The sequence below is a fragment of the Rhynchophorus ferrugineus genome, unplaced genomic scaffold (genome assembly GCF_030347505.1).
Source record: "Rhynchophorus ferrugineus isolate W39M unplaced genomic scaffold, kcgeb_rfMv2 rfM8, whole genome shotgun sequence".
NCBI lineage: Eukaryota > Metazoa > Arthropoda > Insecta > Coleoptera > Curculionidae > Rhynchophorus > Rhynchophorus ferrugineus.
Genome location: NW_027472587.1, coordinates 17794216 through 17814593, shown reverse-complemented (window position 1 = coordinate 17814593; position 20378 = coordinate 17794216). Strand labels below are relative to the sequence as shown.

General features: G+C 34.3%; 2 protein-coding genes across 2 annotated transcripts in view; one reads left to right on the top strand and one right to left on the bottom strand.

The window, feature by feature from the left end:
- The window catches only part of LOC143201314 (uncharacterized), a 256321-nt gene that overhangs the window by 74052 nt on the left and 161891 nt on the right, over window positions 1-20378 (top strand). The gene's annotated exons all lie outside the window — the stretch shown is intronic.
- LOC143201530 (uncharacterized) lies at window positions 17367-18809 on the bottom strand. The gene is made up of 3 exons (XM_076412658.1): window positions 18560-18809; window positions 18335-18502; window positions 17367-18232 (listed from the first exon to the last, which is right to left on the bottom strand). The coding sequence occupies exons 1-3, from the start codon at window positions 18747-18749 to the stop codon at window positions 17367-17369; spliced, it is 1224 nt and encodes a 407-aa protein (XP_076268773.1). The 5' UTR covers window positions 18750-18809.

The following is a 20378-nucleotide window of genomic DNA, read 5'->3' as shown; positions in this document are numbered from 1 at the left end:
CCGATGAAAATATACTGAGAAACATTAAAATTGGAAATGCTACCCCGCCAGCCTTATTCTTCAGGTTTACTCCATAGCAAATCACCCGAGAAATGGGGAAAAGTAACGGCCTTTGATGGGCAATACTTTGAATAAAATACATTGGACCGATCTTTCAGGATAGAGCTTCAAATTTAAAAAACCTTCAAAATTAATTTATAGGCTTAATATAATTTCTCTTTTTATGTTAATTTTTTTGTTACTGTTTCTTATTGTTATTTTCTTTTAATTTCTACTTTTTCAATTTTTATCAGTTTTTCTTGTTTCTTATCTTTCTAATATTGTTGTTCAGTTTTCTATATAAAGAGTTCACATTGTTATTTTTTATCTATGCCTGACAGTTTTTCCATATTATTTATTATATTACTTCTTCTGCAACGCTGTCCAATTTTTAATTATATTCCTAATAACAGTCATGTTCTACATTATTTTATATATATCACATATTCTTACCACTACTTTGTTTCGTCTTTAACACCGTAAAGTACACGTCAGTTGTCACTTGATATACCATAGTCCCAATAGAATGCATCGAAATTTTCACCTTACATCACACCTCCATCATTCTTGATCGTAGAGGATTTCCCTAGACCATCCCGGCAGCAGTCTTGGGGGACTTAATCGTCCTGTCGAGCTAACACACGATTTAATGGGAGGGGGTCTCCTTCGCCATGGTCTCTCCATCGGATACAGATGACTTTGATTGACGTCTACTTGGGCAGGTGACCACGGGGGATCCGAGAGCTACAACCCTTTGCTTTATTAATTATGTTGTCGGTAAATTGACTGGAGAATTAGAATGGTAAGCTTTCGTTCCAGACAGTTTGATTTCTTAATACGTAAAAAAAATTTTTGGTATATACAATATGAAAAATGACAACATAATATATAATAGAATAATTAGAAATGAGGAAAATGATCACTACAAAAAATCTAGTCAAAAATCAATATCAAAAATGTGTAACTAAATGTGTAAGTATAGAATGACAATTAAAAATAAATAAGATAATAGAACAGCAAGTTATCTTGGATGTAAAAACTTTTACGCTCTATAAAATATAAAATTATAAATGAACAAAAGAGATAAAAGAAAAGGTATAAGATTCATATTATATAATATAAAAAATAACAGTAGAAAATCCAAATCCAAAGGGGGAAACCAAGATGGAGTTAGATGACGTTAATCATAAGTTCCACCAGCATATATGCGATTTTACATGAACAATTAGCTGTGCGAAAATTATGTTCGCGTAGGATCCCATACAATTTGACAATCGCTCAAAAAAAGCTCGTATCGATTGGTGGAAAGAAAGGCTTAAGAAATTCAATGGCAATGCTTCGAAAGACGTTTATAAAACCGTAACAGATGACGAATCATGGATATATTCGTATGAGCCCGAAAGTAAGCAGCAGTCGACTGTATGGGTGTTCCAAGATGAACCAAGTCCAATGTTTTGAAGATACTTCATTCGGAATGGAATAAATGTCTTGAAAATTGATTTAAGCGTATGCAAAAGTGTACCGATCATCGTGACGAGCACTTTGAAAAATAATAAAAATATATTCATAGCTTAACTATTTTTTTTCCTATTCCAGAAATATAAATGACCCTCGTATTCTCAGTTTTTATTAACGTATGCTAGGGTCTGCCCATTTTTTTGGTTTGTTTTACATCTTGCTTGTGTATCGTTAATCATTTTCATTATTTGAAATAAAAAAAACGTATTGGAAAAACTATATTCAAGATTGTTGATAAAACACAACTTTTCAATCTTCCCTGATATTATTTCAGATAAGACCGAAGCGTGTATTCTATTAGGATACCTCTGGAATACATTTTAACTGAAACCGTTCTTTTTCTGAATCTTGATCCCGTTAAAAAATGTAAAATACAAGTTTCGCTGGTGATAAGAGACTTTTACCGTAGTCGTGACTTGGTAATCGCTGCCGGATATTATTCAGATTGGAGGTAATTTTCTCGAATAGAGAAAGAAATTCTCCACGATCTGGGTACGTATATACACATATACACACATACCCGGTGCAATGAGTGGCTCGCGATCTGATAGCAGGAGCTCTTATTGTGTTCGTGTTAAAAGTTCTCCACTTCTCCTGGCGGAAGTCCGTGAGTTAGCTGCAAAGCAATTTCCAACGAACCGGTCCCATGCAATCAGGGATAATATACCGAAGTTTATGACTTATTTTGCGACTGATTCGAGCGTTTTGCCTCCAGTTTTATTGAGGGAAAACATGAGATTATTTTCTTATTTAACTTTGACGGTATTGCAGGTTCGCAGACAATACAAACAAATAAAGGTTTGATGCAGTTTCATTCGAGCAAGGCTCTAGTTGCTTTTTGTCTTATTTTTGATAAGGATTAAAGTACGATCTCTTTTACCATCCACCTTATTCACTAGATTTAGTTCTATTTATTTTCATACCTCGAAAAATTCTTTCCTGAAAGTCGAAATTGTATGAATATTCTAACTAAAACAAAAGTAACTAAAAGAAAAGTCCCCGGCCTACCATAGTAAAACACATTTTTTTGGCAATATTAGTTTTTTTTATTCAACATAATTCCCTTCAAGGGTGATATACTGATTATAGCAACCCTCCAACTTTTCGATACCATGTTTGTAGTACAATTTGTCTTTTGCTTCAAAATAGGCCTCAGTTTCGGCGATCAGCTTTTCATTCGACGACAATTTCTTCCCAGCGAGCATTCTTTTGATTTGAAATTTGATAACAGGAAATAGTCGCTGGGGACCAGATCTGAAGAATACGGTGGATGAGGAAGCAATTGGGAGCCCAATTCATGGATTCTTGCCATCGTTTTCACTGACTTGTGACACGGTGCATTGTCTTGGTAAAGCAGCACCTTCTTTTTCTTCAAATGCGGCCGTTTTCGGCGATTTCTTCAAACGGTCCAATAGCGCTGTATAGTGGTTGCTGTTGATGGTCCTTCCTTTTTCAATGTAGTCAATGAAAATTATTCAATGCGCATCCCAAAATACAGACGCCATAACCTTGCCAGCCGACGTTTTCCCACGCTTTGGAGCGGGTTCATCGTGTGCAGTTTTTAGCAATATTTATTTTCGACTTATTGTCAGTTTTGTTAGCCTGAACTCTCTAAATCTATTTGTATATCAATGTCAATAAAAATATAAAACTTTGATTTTTATTAAATTTCAAAATTAAAATAGGAAGGTACTAGCATTTATTGAAAAAATCATACAGATATTTGGTCATATAGTTTGTTTATATACAGATTTTTATATCTAAATTTTGAATTATTTTATCTATAACTCGTTGAATTTATTTGTTTTTTTTAAAGATGAGTAAGATGTATAGAATCAAATGCCCGATACTTTGAATAAATAAATGTTTCCGTTTTCTTGATGTAGTATAAATTATGTAGTTTTTTTCCAAAAATCCCAATAATGATTTTCTGCTACATCTGGTATGTATATTGATGAAATTCCATAACGGTTTGATACACTACCAAAGCAGCATCTTTAGGAATCAAAAATTGTTCGAAATAAGTGAATTTTCAAGAATTCCAACCTCGATTCCAATATATAAAGGTCAAAAGTTTTTTTACATTATTGGACCCGTTGTCTCAATACAATTAATTTATGATAGTCCTGATTGATTCAGATGGGCTACAAGTACCGGAATGCCGATCCCATAACCGTAATTTCGACCAGATCTTGATATTCAAATTCGGAACGATAAAACTCCGGAGTAAATCTCGTTCTTGGGGTACGCCCGGCGCGCCGACCCAATATGCAAATTTAATCTGGTGTAGACCGAACGGGACCGACCAAATCCCTTATTATTTATTGGGCGGGCCGCAAATAAAGTAACGGGGTGACCTGAGGTGAGATTAGTTTGCGGATTCCACAATTAAACTTCGCCTATTAAGGCGAGGTCTTGTCGTCTAGTTTGACATAATTAACGGAGAGAACCGCTACGTGTATAGAGAGAGCGAATACCGTATTTATGTGGTCATCTGGAGGACTGAGGAGCGGTAGCCGCGTCAGTATTAGCCGAGTTATAAAAAATTAATCAAAGTGTGGCTTCAATGAATTTGTGATTCTTCCAGTGGCCTGTGAGATGTCCAGAAATATTGCAGAGTGGTATTTCTTCTCTTGAAAAGCTTTTTCAATGGCAGCTGTTCAAATGAAAATAATTGAGCTAGAAGCAATAAAGAGTAGGTAAACCTTTCCAGTCTGAGCTATATTAATATGACGAAAGTAAAATTACTAGCTTTCTAAATTCGCCATTTCAAATGCAAACCATGAAGATCCAGTCACAGCATCAATAAACCTACAAACCCTCCTGGAGCAAATACAATTATGGTTGAAGACATGGCGCATTAAAGCTAATGAAACAAAATCCACCCATATAAGTTTTACCCTGCGTAGAACATGTCCATCAGTGATCATCATCGTCAACTCCTCCAGGAAGGGGATGTATTATATCAAATGTATCATCGGACAGTGGCTCATCGGACGCAAATCCAAGTGATCATAAGATAACAAGGTATTGCTGTATGAGTCTATACTCAAATCTATTTGGTCATATGGAATTCAAGTATGGAATACCGCTAGCAAATCTAATATATCCATCATTCAGCGGTTCCAAAATAATGTGTTTAATCAGATAAATATGCGACGTGATAGTGAAGCCCATAGACTAAAACGTTAACACCATCTGATCTGATTATTGGACATATATAGACATTAGAATAAGCTTTATAATGAAAGTAATTGTGTTATTTATATTATATTATATAATATAAACTTTCGAAAGACTTATTGGGCAGAGGTGGAACCACTAAGAGTAATAAAAAAAAAATTACAGGTGTTACTCAACACACTTCTCAGTCTAATATGATCAATAACATATGAAATATCAAGAATTCCAATAAACTTTTCAGGATTGGTGATGTTGGAAATTTTCACTGGAAACAGGTGTTCGATAAATAAGTTTAACCTGGTCTAATGAAATAAAAATCAAGTAAAAAATAACCTTACATACGAAAAGCTTGTTGCTTTTCCAACAAGCTTTTATAGATATTATTTCTGGAGGCGGTATTAAAGAACAAACATGGAGGACTGCATTTGGAGGGAACATACTGGTGTATGTGAACGTAGAAGTGGAGGAAGCTATGAGTACTTGAAATTAGTCTTGTATGATGATTGTATTTTTGTTTTTCTTATTTTGCCCATCATACTAGTCTATTTCATATATTTTGTGACTATTTAAGGTTATGTAGGTGCTGCTTAGCTAAAATATGACAGATAATGAGATGTAAAGTCTAATAACAGATAATCGGAAGAAGCAATATCTGGTGGAAAGAATGTCTCATGTCATGAAGCGTTTTCACATTGGTCTTCAACGATTCTGTAATACGTGACCAATTGTAGTTCTCTCGCAAAATCGTCTTACACAATATGTAGCTATTTGCCAGGATGAGTAACATTCAAGAGCATATTAAGTAAAAATAATGTGGCGACTTATAATTCCTTGAAGCCCATGTTTATTGATGCATTGACATTTGATCAAGAATTTCATTTTCACCCAAATTTTTTACTAGACATAACACAAGTAATCATCCACTGTACATTAAAAATTAATTTTCGTTCACAAAAGAAAAGGTTTGACGAGTATGACAAAACTAAGGTAAACCAACAGTTAACTGTTATAGCAGACTTATGAAGAGGGTCAATCTATTTTAATTACTGATGAGTGAATATGAATTTTTTATTTATTATACGAATCCATCAAATTAACATTCAGTTATTTGCTTTTGTCCTAATTTGTTAAATACCTACACCACGACAGACACTTTAGGCTTAACGTATATGTCATTAATGTGCATTGGGTTTTACAAATAACTCACTGAATTAGATCAAATGACAGACTGATTAGATCTCGACATTGATGTGTTGATGGAGCCTATATTAATGTCTTTGGGCATAGTCCTTGATAACGTTATCGACAGTTTCCACCATGAGATGGGCATCAACAATATCTTACAGTACCTTGTTTTCGAAGTTTATACGATCCCTGAGTTCAGTACTATAAATCCACTCTAGTTTCAAGGCTTGTTGGTAAAGCAAAGGCTTATTCTCTTCTAATTTTTTTTAACATGTAGCTTCCACTTGAGATATTTGGCTGTATTTCCATACGGGGCTACATCCTGATTTATATATATTGGCATGTGCTTGATTCTTTTGCTAATGAAATCAGTATTATTTTGATTCATTTTCATGCGTCATTTTCTGTCGGGCATTGTATTTTGGGAATGGCTAGGATTGCAGTATCATCAGCAAATTTCGCAACAACATTTTCATTATATATTAGGCAAGATTTTAGGCTGAGTGTACACCAAATAAAGGCCTGGTCCCCTGTGGCACATCTGCTTCTATATTTCTCAAGTCAGAATAGGCATCTTCTTGTTTGAATCTAAAGTATCGGTCAGCTACGTACGACTGTAATCTGTTTGTATGAAATAATAAAATTTATTTTAAAGAGCTTGTTCATAAATTCATAACAATCAAAACAAATATTTTCAGATATCCACCCCATTTGACACCAAACCGAACAATGCTGTTCATAATTTAACCCGGTCAAAATAACCACTCCACCATTCTCCTCCCCCCCCATTAAAATTTTATAACTCATTAAAAGTTCATAAAATTCCTCGCTATGATATTCGATGCCTTCGAAAGGGGTACCCCGAGATTGGAGGGGGAGATCGGGCCCGGAGGATGAGGAGGAGGAGGAAGAGGGAGCTTACCGAAAGCCTCCCATCAAAGTCAATAACGGAACCGATTCAGGTGTACAGTTAAACGATTCATGGCCTCGCCGACACCTGCCACGCCAGCACCCCCATCCCCCCAACCCCCTATCGTTCTCGGTGGGGGAGCTAATATTTAACTTTTTAAGTCGTTTAGCGACGCCTCAAACTTCTCCTCAACAAAAATCTTATTGACTTACAAATTTCGCCTGTTCGTTCGAAAGTTCGACGCCGAACATTTTTGCACGCTCTGACTAAACTTCTGCCGGACTTTCCACCGCTTATTAAGTATTGTTGCGGCGACCGTGGGAGGGGACGGGATGGGGTAGATTGTTAAGCGAGCGAAGACAGGCGGGAGGAAAATTGGTTTTTATTTACCGTGGTTTTTTGCCGTGTGCGCGTCGGGGGGAGGATGGTCGGATAGCAGAGCCGGGGGGCGAGGGGGGCCGGTTTGTTCGCCGAAGTTGCGACGGTGGATATAAAGGAGATCGAGGTTTGCGTTTTTATTTTGTGTTGTGTTTTAACTGACTTGGACTGACGCCAGCGCTTGCATTTGCACGCTCGGCGTTTTTTGCCGTCATTTAATTGAACCCAACGGTGAATGTTAGTTGGTCGGAGTTTGGCGGGCGACCGGAAATAGAATTATATTAAATTGAGGTCGGCCATTGCTGGCGTTTTACTTATTAAGCGCGGATTCGTTTTGTGTTTTTCTTTTCTTTTCTTTGCACCTCCGTAGATAAATTTTTAATGGTTTTCTTGACGCGTAATTTTGAAATGAAACGATTATGATAATAATCTGTTGGAGATTGTACCATTTTTAGATTTTTTTGTAACCCTAGTATAAACAAAAATATTATGTACAATATCAGTGTATATTTAAATTTTTATGGTAAATTAAATGATAAAATTATTTTTTCTCATGATTGAAAGCAACTTCAGTGATATTAATATAATAATTGTGGGGCAAAAAATGGTTGAAACCTTAATATTTTTTATATCTCAAGAATAGCTAGTACAACGTTAGAACAGAAGACTATTCCGGTTTTCTTACCAAAATATTTAGAAAATATCACTGTTTCAACCTATGATGACAGGTAAAATTTTGTGGCCCTTTTTCCACCAAGACCAAGTTAGGAAAAATCGCAACTAATGGTGATATTTAAACATTTTCTTGTAATTCCAATTTAAACAAAGACATGCTGTATAAAATATCAGGATATACATAAATTTGTACGGCAAATGAAATAGTGAAATCCACGAATGAAAGCAGTTACAGTGATATTGGTGATACTGCTGAAGAACAGATAGTGTAGAGTTCAATCTGATGAATTTCCCATTTTTCTTAATAAAATATTTATAAAACAACACGGCTTCAATCTATTATGGGAGTTTTCCATGTACATAGCCAGGAAAAATGGCGATTTAGCCAGGAAAAATGGAGTTTGAAACTTTTTCTTGTAACTAAACAAAGATATGATATATAAAATATCAGAATATATGTAAATTTATATGCTAAATTAAAAAGTAAAATCAGTTTTTTATGAAGGAAGACAGTTTGAGCAATATTGGTAATATACTTTTGGGGTAAAACATTGTTTAAAACTTAAAATAGCTTTTATTTTGAAAACAGCTAGTGCAATATTAAAATTAATATATACATACAAGTTACAAAGTTCTAATTAATAGAGATATTTACAATATTTTCGCGCTTGTCCATTTGGTAAAATGGCGAATCTTGGCAATTTTTGGATCTTATGAAATCACCGGTGTAAGTAAAGACATATTGTCAAAAATATTAGGACATCTGTAAATTTATACACCTAACGTAATGGTAGATACAGATTGTCATGATACAAAAGAAATTCAATATAATCGATAAAATAATGTATGAATCAAACATTGTTAAAACTATAATATAGCTATTATAATTAAAAGAAAAAGGTTTCCTATTCACAATTTATTTTACGCTTTATTCTCATAAACTGATTTTAACTACCAATCCTGATTTATTGGGAACCCAAAAAAAACTAACAAATCGAAATAAAACGATAAAACAAACATTGATCCTACCAAGTAAAATATTGATTTTAGTGACAATGTTTCTTTTATTCACCAAACCAATACTTCTGCGTACACATGTACCACCAGCAACACCTACGACAAGAACCTATATTCGACAATTGAATATTCTTCAATGGCTCTTCCATCCGTTTGTTATTCAAATACGTTCAAGTCTTAAGCATCACCCGATCAACCCACACGTGGCCGTTCATAAATCTGACATTATTTGATTTCTGTTTTCGGAATGTTTAGATGAAGTGATTTTTTCATGGTGGACGCGACGCTGTAGGTAAAAGGTGCAGGTTTCGTCGCTTATTGATGGCCGTTTTATTGGTCGAGACGTTGCCGCAAAGTCGAATAAAAACGATTCGGAATTTACATAAGACGCGGTCGCTCGTCGTCCGGTTCTGGACGCTTTTGATCGTTTTATATCATTCAAATTTCGATTTAAGATTGTTGCTTAACAATTATTGTCTTGTTATGGCGTTGTTATCTTTTAATGGGGAAATAAAAGGATGCCTTTTTTGATGGGAAAATAAGCTTCACAACTAAATGGTTAATATGTAGTGAACATGTTTATGATTGATTATTAACCGACTTTGAAATAGTAGGAGGTTCGGCTATTGCTGTTTATATATATATATATATATATATATATATATATATATATATATATATATATATATATATATATATATATAGTGCACTTCTGAGGTATACCCATTAGAATCAAGTCAGAGTCTGATGGGGGGAAGGGGGAAATATCGAGGGAAACGCTCAAATTTCAAACGCACGAAGAAATTTTCCACAAATTTTTAATCTAAAATATTAATATAACAAACAAAATAATGATTTTTGTTTTTCTGGTGTAGTTAAAACATTTGTCAAATCACCTAGACTAGGTAGCGGACCCCGGGGCCTGAAACGTTCCCTATTTTCAATCGTTGTTCTTTATCCCTATTCTTCCTCATACGGGCTGCACTTTTACTTAGCCTACCGAGTGTGATATTAAAAAAAATAAGGATAAAATTTGGAGTAATTGATTTATTTCATATTTTAAGAATATGCTATTTTTGTGCTTTTTTTTAAGGAGGTTTCTTCCAATTTTAAACTATTTTCGGAGATATAGGTGTTTTAGTAACCTGGCATCTGAAAATTAAACTTTAAACGCGTTTTTGTCGAAATAAATTTTCTCGAGACCTGATATCTCTAGTTCTAATGAACAGATTTATTAAAAATTAGATGGGGGCCTTGCCTATACATTCTTCTGTCGTATTAAATTAAAACTATAACCAGATCAGATATAACTTGGGTTTTTATTATTAAAAAAATCGGAAATATCAAAAAAAATATAAAAATATAACATTTTTTCGAACAGCAGTAATTTGATGGAATAAAATTGCTTGACTTAATTGTTTGTAGTACATCGGTTCAGTGGAACCTGAGGTATGATTGAAAGTTGCGTTTTTAGACGCAACATCATTAAAACATCTATATCTTCGAAAATAATTCAAATTTTGAAAAATCCCCGTTAGGGTATATTCTTAAAGCGTTAAAAAAATGAATTAGTTTTTTTTATTAATCTATTGGAACACCAGCAATCTGCCCGTGGGCAATAAGTATTATTGTTTGATTTCCGTTACATAATGTAACCATCTTAACATGTAGAAGATCACTTCAGTAAGTGATCTGCTGTACAATTTATAATATAAATCTTATTCTAGATACTATTCTAACTGATTTTAAAGTCTATCCTTACTTATTCTAATGACTATTCTAACTTATTCTAGAAATTGTTAAATTTCACTCTATGTATCTATTAACCAGTTCGTATGGTAGTTTGCGTTTGAACCTACGCACTTCACTGTCATCGCGCACATTTAACTGTTTGGCGATTGCATTAGGATACACTAATAGTCTTTCAGAGTACTTCGAATCACACTCGTTATAGGTTCTATGTGGATATCACGTTGAATCAGTTTGTCGGACACGTAATATGGGGCATAGACGATGACTCTCAACACTTTATTCTGGAACCTCTGAAGAATAGCTATGTTAGATTTGCTAGTAGTACCCCATAGTTCAATACCATAGGTCCAGATGAGCCTAAGAATTGACTTATACAGCAAAACCTTGTTATCTAATGATAATTTAGATTTACGCCCTATCAGCCGATACATTTGGTTTAATTTAAGCCCAAGCTGTTTGCGTTTTGGCACTATATGTCTTTTCCAAGTCAGACGTCATTCAAAATACATTCCCAGATAAAAAAATTGAATTAATGAAATTAAACATATGAAAAAAATTTTTTTGTAAGTTCCTGTTCTAGAATAAGCCTTTAATGTACATAAATGTCGTCTAGACCTCCCATACATGCTAAAAAACCGTGCCCCTAATCCATCAACGGGATATTTATTTTCGATTTCGATGACGCTGTATCAAAGAGACACCGTGACGTCTACGTCATTCTATAGCACACCCCCCGGGTGCTATGTCTCTCGTATATTTCGTGTGAAAGACACTGCGCAGCTGACCATTCGACATGCCCCGGTACTTTCTTTACCTCTACCAATCGTGTTCTTCACGCTGATTAAACTTGCGGTCCCTTTTTTCCGCGATGGGTTTAGATGATGCCGCTTCGGCGGCTTTCTGGAGGGAAACAACAATGATACAGGGCTTTATTGTCGAGGGACGCCGGAGATAATCCGGTCCGGTATCGTTCCGACGCGTAAAAACGATTTTATTTTGATCAGGAATAACCGATGTTTATTGTTATTGATGGTGGTGTAAGTTACTTTAATATTACGACGGAATAATTGTTTAATAGATCGAAATTACGAGGCTTTTGAGTCAGGTTATTAATAAAATATGTTATCAGGTATACAAACAGCAAACGTTTCTTAAAACGTCATTTTAATGGCTAATATAATCAGTCGGATCAAATGACACTATCTTAATCTATTGATGGCTTAATAAAATAAAAAAATAGTAAGCTATTAAGAAAAATATAAATGCTCTTCATATATATTAAAAAGTTCATATAAATAATATAATAAATTTCTTTTAAAATAACTTCACCTATATAGATAAAATAACTAAACATATATAACTTTATACAAAAGTGGAGATCGTTATCTGTAAGAATCCTTTAAGAACAATTACCTGAAATAATAAAGTGTATTATATTTCAGAGGTGAGATAAGTAAAACTGACATTGTATGTTCTATATTTTCAGTTTGTACAAATTCTCTTTTCGATGCCCCAATATAATGGTAAATTTTACAGGTACGAAATATATTTTTTGTCATTTTGTTTTGGAGAATTCTAAAGAGTTCTCCCTTTTCTGACAAGTTATCCCAACATATCATGGAATTGTATACGCTCTGTTAGTAATTTTTCTTATATTCGTAGTCATTTAACTCTTGTGAAGCTGTCTACTGGTATTATTTTGATTTGCAAGGTATGGAATCAGGATGGACGCAATGACTCTATATATACATATATATATATATATATATATATATATATATATATATATATATATATATATATATATATATATATATAAAACTGTTTTGTCTTTGGGACGGTGGTGCACAAAACAACACTTACGTTTTAAATATATTCTAACATAATCCAGTTCTCTATCTCCAGACGTCTTATTCATCAAAGCATTCAGTCTTACATTCAGTACCACAAAAAAACTCATAATCATAATCAACTACATCGGCCATTTTCGGTCTGGCACTGGTAAAATATGTTGTGCTTTGTAAGGTTAAGAATTCTGTTGTTTATAGTTTATTTGTTGTTGCATCGTTTATATTTTTTTATATTTTAAAGTCCACTTTTTACCAACGAGAGCGTGTCTGGACTGGACCTATAGTTTAACGCAATTTTTTAAGCTATTGGCTTCGAACCACGGTTCTCGGAATTAAGCCTAAGGACTGGCGAATGACTAACTTCGAAATCATCCCAGAAGACATCCGGTCTTACCCAGCCTGGTTACTAAAAAATGAAACAATCAAACATAAATTTAAGACCATGCCCCAGCAGGATTCGAACCCGCGACTATCGTAACAGTAGGAGGACCGTTCTGTGGCCTTTACCACTGCGCCAATTGGCAAGAAAATAACTCTAAAGAGTAGACAGTAATAAGTACGACCGCTACTTGGGATCTATGAGAAAAGCATTATTATTCGACAGGGCTACCAAGATATTCATTTTGAATAGTTGAACCAACTAAAGGCACATGTTATCAACCGTGTTATTTCCTTCGATATTACGTTAATTACACTTTAGACATAATTAAAGGTACTTAATATAGTCAATACTAACATAAGAATATTATTGGTGTGAATAAATTTCTGATTTTCACCTCTTCTTCGACGAAAATTTCTTCTCAGCGAGCAATCTTTTGAGATCTGAGAACAGGAAATAGTCGCTGGGGGACAGATCTGGAGAATACGGTGGATGAGGAAGCAATTTGAAGCCCAATTCATGGATTTTTGCCATCGTTTTCACTGACTTGTGATACAGTGCATTGTCTTGGTGAAGCAGCATTTTCTTTTTCTTCAAATGTGGCCGTATTTTGGAGATTTCGTCCTTAAAACGGTCTAATAACGCTATGTAATAGTCGCTGTTGATGGTCCTTCCTATTTCAAAGTAGTCAATGAGAATTATTCCATGCGCATCTCAAAATACATATACTCTATAATATATATATATATATATATATATATATATATATATATATATATATATATATATATATTATATATATATATATATATATATATATATATATATATATATATATATATTATATATATATATATATATATATATATATATATATATATATATTATAGAGTTATATATTATAGTTATATTACGAGAATGAAGAGAGACGAGAACAGCATGAGACAAGCAGAAATCAACAAGTCTTCAACATACCATGACCCATTTTGAGAACAAGAAACAAATATCAAAAACTGTCAGGCCTATAAACTAATTTTAAAGCTTCATCACCTTCATGTGGGTGACTTATTTTTCAGCATTTGTAATTTCATCGAAATGTGAACGAAAATATCTGTATTAGACCTGGAAGTAAATCGCATTTGCCGGAAGTTAAGAAGGATGAAGAAAAAGGCAGTCGAACTGAATGAAAAAACGGCCGTAATATGAGCAGAGATACCACCATATAATTCTTCAGTTGCAAACACATAAATGTTGCAAAACTGTTGAAACATACTTGGAAACATTAAAATGAGGAATACTACCCCACCCATCGTATTCTCCAGACTTTGCTCCTTATGATTACTACTCATTCCGACATACGAGTCGCAGACCTGTCTCAGCAGCCATTGGCTTCTTACGAAGGTAACAAAAAATGGGTTGATTCGAGACGAAATCCGTAAAATGCCTGAATGATAGGAAAATATGGCATCTATCGATCGGCAATACTTTGAATAATATATATTGTACCGATTTTCAACAATAAAACTTCAAATTAAAAGAAGATAATTTAAAACTAATATATATGCCCAAGAGAACTAATAAAAATTGTTCTTTGTGAAAGCAATAAAAGGTTTAGGCACTGTTTCATGTATTATCAAAATACTTAAAACAGAATTATTACTAACGGTGACTCAAACATATGCTGTATCAATTTTTATAAAACATTTTGGCCTGTCTTCTTCAGACCGGAAGAGCACAACAAGCAAGAGGAGTGGAATTTGCCAGTCATTGGGAAGACGTGAATTAAAATATTCGGATATTTGCTCAGGTAGGCCGAAGGAATCTAGAGTGCGTCGATCCCCTCGGGGACTGTTAATCAAGTCGTACATGCAAGAGACGTACGCCACGAGGAAATAGACGGTGGGAATTAACTAGACGGCGTTGCAAACGACTGACGTCTGGTTGACAATTTGTAAATGCAACCGTACGTGGCTTGTCAAAAACGGAGTATAATATTCATGTTCCATTACGGCGTGCTACGTTAGACACTGACGTCGTCGTCGGAGGGAAGGGGGTTATAGAGGAGATTTAATATGTTAGATGGCGCCACCGACATATCGATTTAAAAATACCACACAAGAATTATGAAAGAAACGAAAAACAAGCGAGTTAATTGCGAAGCCAATGAAACCAAATATTTATGCTTGCATTGTCACTACTTATTCTTATTGTTCATTATTTTTGCGCATATCTGAACTTCTAATTATATATAATTCATTGTTAGGAATCATTGGCGACTAACCAGGTACGCACACCGTTGTTCCCACAATATTTATTTATTAACTAGCTGACCCGACAGACTTCGTCCTGTCAAAAAGATTTGTAATGTGGCAGTTTTTGTGCCTACGTATTTTAAAAAATTCTCCTGAACAGAACCATCACCCTGGTGATAGGGCGTTGTGAATAAAAAATAATTAAATAAAACATATATAAGGATTGAAAAGTAAGTAATCGCTTTATTGTTAATCATGTGAATCATAATTATTATTATTATTATCATTATATTGCTTTGTGGTATACGATGTTTTTTGTTTGATTACCTGGCGCATAGATAAACAAATCTGATGGTTTTCCAACACGGGAACAGGCAACATACAATTGACCATGTGAGAAACATGGGTTTTCTAGATTAATACCACAAACACTTAATGATTGCCCCTGGGACTTGTTTATAGTCATAGCAAAAGCAAGCCGTCAACATGTCTATAGGAAATTTGCCATTACCAATGTCAATGAGTTGTTTAGAGAATATGTTTCCAGATTGGTCATTTTGCAACTCGACACGCATATTCTTGCTTAAATGAAGTACTTTAACATGTTTCCACAAATTGGAGGACTTTAGACATGCATTGAGTTCATCAGCTGGCGTTGATCGTGGAATCACTGGCAATGTTTGACGAAAATCTCCTGCTAATAAAATCATTGCACCACCAAATCGGTTATTATTGCTACGTAGATCTTTTAAGGTTCTGTCTAAAGCCTCCAAAGATTTTTTATGTGCCATCGTGCATTCATCCCAAACAATCAATTTACATTGCTGCAAAACCTTTGCCATTGCAGAGTTCTTCGAAACGTTGCAGGTTGGAGATTCATTGCTTTGCATATTTAATGGCAATTTTAGTGCTGAATGGGCTGTTCGACCACCTTCAAGCAAAGTTGCTGCGATTCCCGACGAAGCGAGTGCAAGTGCAATTTTATTTTGTGAGCGAATTGTTGCTAATATTAATGAAATAAAAAAAGTTTTTCCTGTACCACCAGGTGCATCTAAGAAATAAATCCCTCCAGTTTCATCATTTGTTACTTTCATAAGAGTTTCAAATACATACTTCTGTTGTTCATTTAACAGTGGAAGATTTGTTTGAATTTATTCTTTCAAAGCGTTGAGACCATACAGTCTTTCTCGATGCAACTCTTGGTTAAAAGCGTCATGCATTGGACGATTGGGCGCGGTCAGGCCTAATTGAATTAATAGTTTGTTTGACATTATCAAGCACATGTCCTCAATTGAAATCAATGCTTCATTGTAAATTTCTTCACTGATTTGTATATTTGGATTTCCCATTCTATTCCGTATTTGATACAAAATATCATCACACATATAATCTTTGTACTTGATCCACAAATCAATTGGGTTTGATGGGAAGCATGTAGATATGATTATAGAAAACAATGTTCGTACTTGATGAGCGTGTGATGATATTACAGCATCATTGAGAGTTTGATCCCAATGAGCGTTATTTTCAAGCAATTGCAAACGTTGACAGGCTTCTCTGTAGGATCCACACAATTCATCATCAACATTTCCTAACTATTAGAATGATGTTGGGCCACGTACATTGACTAATAGCAGTCGTAAATAAAAACATTCATCATTGCTTGGATGTACTGAATAAATCCGGCCAATCGCATCGGTGGAATATACATCTGTATATCCTGGAACTGGTTTTCCTTGTTTCCGTCGTATAAATCTCCTTGAGGATTGATTCCAGGTATAATATTTTGGCATTTCAGAATATAGCAATGTTTGTGCGAAATCATCGTTTTGGCATGTCTCAAAAAAACTGGTTAATGTAGTAGATGGTGGCTGAGCAGCTCTTTGTACTGCGTTCTGTGCTGTAAAATACACTCTTTGTCCATTTTCTAAATGCACAGCTAAGTGAACAACAGAAGGGTGTCTCTCATGAATAGGAAAAGAAAATATTCGCCAAACTGCTTCATTACTACTGACATAGCGGCCCATTTGGTATTGGGTAACTTCATCATTAGAATTCTCTGCACCAATTCCAATCACAGCCATATCACTCCCTTTGGTTACATATTTGCAAATGTATTTAATCGATTTCACTGAATGGCAAGATTCAACGTTGATGTGTGCTTTGAATGTCTTTGATAAAATGGGTGAATATGGAACAATCCAACGATTATCTATTTCAATATCTTGTTAATTTAATTTGACAATTGTTGATTTTCCATTGTCTGCTGTCGATCTGCGACGATACAATGGATAACCGTCATTACCAGTAATTGTTTCCGATATTAATGTCCGTGGATATCGTTTTGAACATTTACCATCCATCATACACGGTGAATTTTGATTAAGAGTTCCACAGGGACCATGTATCATGTTTTTGATAACTACCTCATGCAATCCAGGATCTACTTGTACATTAGGGATTTCAGCTGATATCACTGCATCAACTTCATTTGGCCTTATCTTTTCAACCAACCAAATCAAAATGTGTGCATGTGGCAATCCTCGTTTCTGCCACTCCACAGAATACATCCAGCAGCGTGTCTCACCAAACACATTATGTTTTACGATGAAATTCATTAAAGATTTCAACTTTTGTCTAAAGACTCTGGCTGTAATATCATGACGATCAATGGATGATTTCCCAGGTAATAACTCCTGCTTAATTTCTATCCATTGCGGATTGCATGTAAATGTGATGAACAAATCTGCTGTACCATAATGACGAACATACGACATGGCATCTTGAGCATATTCGTGCATATGCCGAGGGCTTCCGATGTATGTTGCTGGAAGAATAGTCATCCGACCGACATTCTGTGCATTTCCATCAGTATTAATCGCATCTCGAAGGTGAATATACTCTTCAGATCGGAGTTTGGTTTGATTCAACCTGATGAATGTTAATCTCTCCGTTTCAATTTTAACATACATGTCATCAACATATTTGTGATATAATCGCCGACATTTCAATATGTGATTATCTGCATTTTCCCGAATCATTAGGCGGTATGAATAATAGTTCATTGAACTGACTTTTTTGTTGGTTTCAGAACCTGTAAACAGATTTTGTTTTAATAACATTCAAATATAAAATTAAAATACATAATATAGTGACTGAGATATTATCGCCATAGCTAAACTAATATTTTAGTTACCTGTAATGGGATTTATCATTTTTATTGATAAATCGTAGCCATCTTCACCTTGCCAAAATATAATGGGATATTGCAGTGCATCATATGAGCGGTGTGTTTCCTTTATAGGTTGTAATTGAAAATTCCGACGATGTAAAACAATATCACGGGATTCCAAGTTTTCTCCAACTACAACGATAGCAACTTCATCAATAGTTGGTGCATTAAAACGTCTTGTATGTTGACCTGCAGGTGTTTTATCAGCTCTGATTACAATTTTGTGATTATCGGATGGCATCAGATCCAGGGCAGTTTTAAACAATATAATCAATTGATTGTGTTGATGAAATAAAGTTTGTAATTGTTCTACAATAGACCTTTTTACTAAATTGTTATGTGCACAACGCAGATCAATTTCTTGTGGTGAATTGCCCATAAAATAAATTTGCAGGAATTTGTTGTCGCTATCTGACACTGGTAACAGTGAACCTGCTCTGTGATATATTTGCCCTTGTATCTGTAAATAAAAAAAATATTATGGTGTGGTATAAATTAATGGATTGTCAATGATCAAACTTAAATAATATTTGATCTTAAAAAGTATATATTTAGTTTTAACTAATATCTATCAAATATAAAATATCATAAAAGTGTCACTGAAACTGAATCACCATATAATATGATGATTAAGTGATATATTTCGTAATGATTAAGAAATTGAAGATTAGTAACACATCTTAACTTTGGTGACAGAAAATTTTGTTCGCTAAAATAATTATGAGTAACTGCTATAATACATACCTTGAAAGTTGGCATAAAATTTTCCCGAACTGCATTTGTTGCCCCAAATGAAGTCATTTGAAAGCAATTGTTATATTGTTGAATATGTGTCAAAAAGTGTATAGAATCTGTTCCTATTCCTGAAACCAATGAGTACAATGGTTCTGGTGGTGGATCCAATTGTATCAATTTCACTTTACCATTTGCGCAACACAATCCATTGGCTTCGTTTTTGTATTTTAATGCCTTACAGTGTGAGCAAACCAAGTTGATAGAACCAATAACAACACATTGGTAGTTACTGTAGTCAATTGACACATCGTAACTGAAAGCAGCTGGATTCAAACTTGCGCGATTATTAGTTGAATGTCGCGCTCGCGCTTCACGCGTTTGTGATATCCGAATTCTTTCACGTTCATTTCCGTCGTCACGTTCTTGTGCAGTACGATTAGATCGGTAATTAGCTTGGTTTATAGCATTTCTGGTTCTTCTACCTAAATTGCTTCGTCTTATAGGAGGCATATCAAATATAAATTATTTTTTCACTAATCACGAACTAAACAAACACTAACTAACTAAACACTCTGCACAAAACACGATATACGAATTTGTTTCGTGTATCACTTGACAATTCATCTGTCATCTGTCAAAAGTCATCTGTAACAGACAACTTTTTTTTTAAATTTGATATGACTTGAACTCAAATCCTTTTAAGCCGTACGAATTGTTTTATTTATTTAAAATTTGAATTAAATTTTAAACAAATAAAAAATTTTAAATAAATAAAACAATTCGTACGGATTAAAAGGATTTGAGTTCAAGTCATATCAAATTTAAAAAAAAAAAGTTGTCTGTTACAGATGACTTTTGACAGATGACAGATGAATTGTCAACTGATACACGAAACAAATTCAAACAAAAAGGGCTATTTTTAGGGTTTTTCCAGCAATAATTCTAATTTTTCTCGCCGTAAAAACCATCCCTGAACTTCAACGAACATTTTAATAAAAGATTTGGCCAAATTGGTCCAGGCGTTGTTGAGTTATGCGCTTAGGAACATATTTTGCGATTCATTTTTATATATAAGAAGATAAGTTGTTGAGCCACCATTTCTTTTCAAAACAAGCGCAATTCTTCGATGAATAGATTCATAGAGTGTCTGAATAATTTCCAATGGAATATTGTCCAATGTTTGAACCAAAACATCGGCCAATTGCTCCAAAACTTCCCATAACGGTTTAGATATGCCGAGATATGGCAATATAGCTATTTTTGAAAAACCACT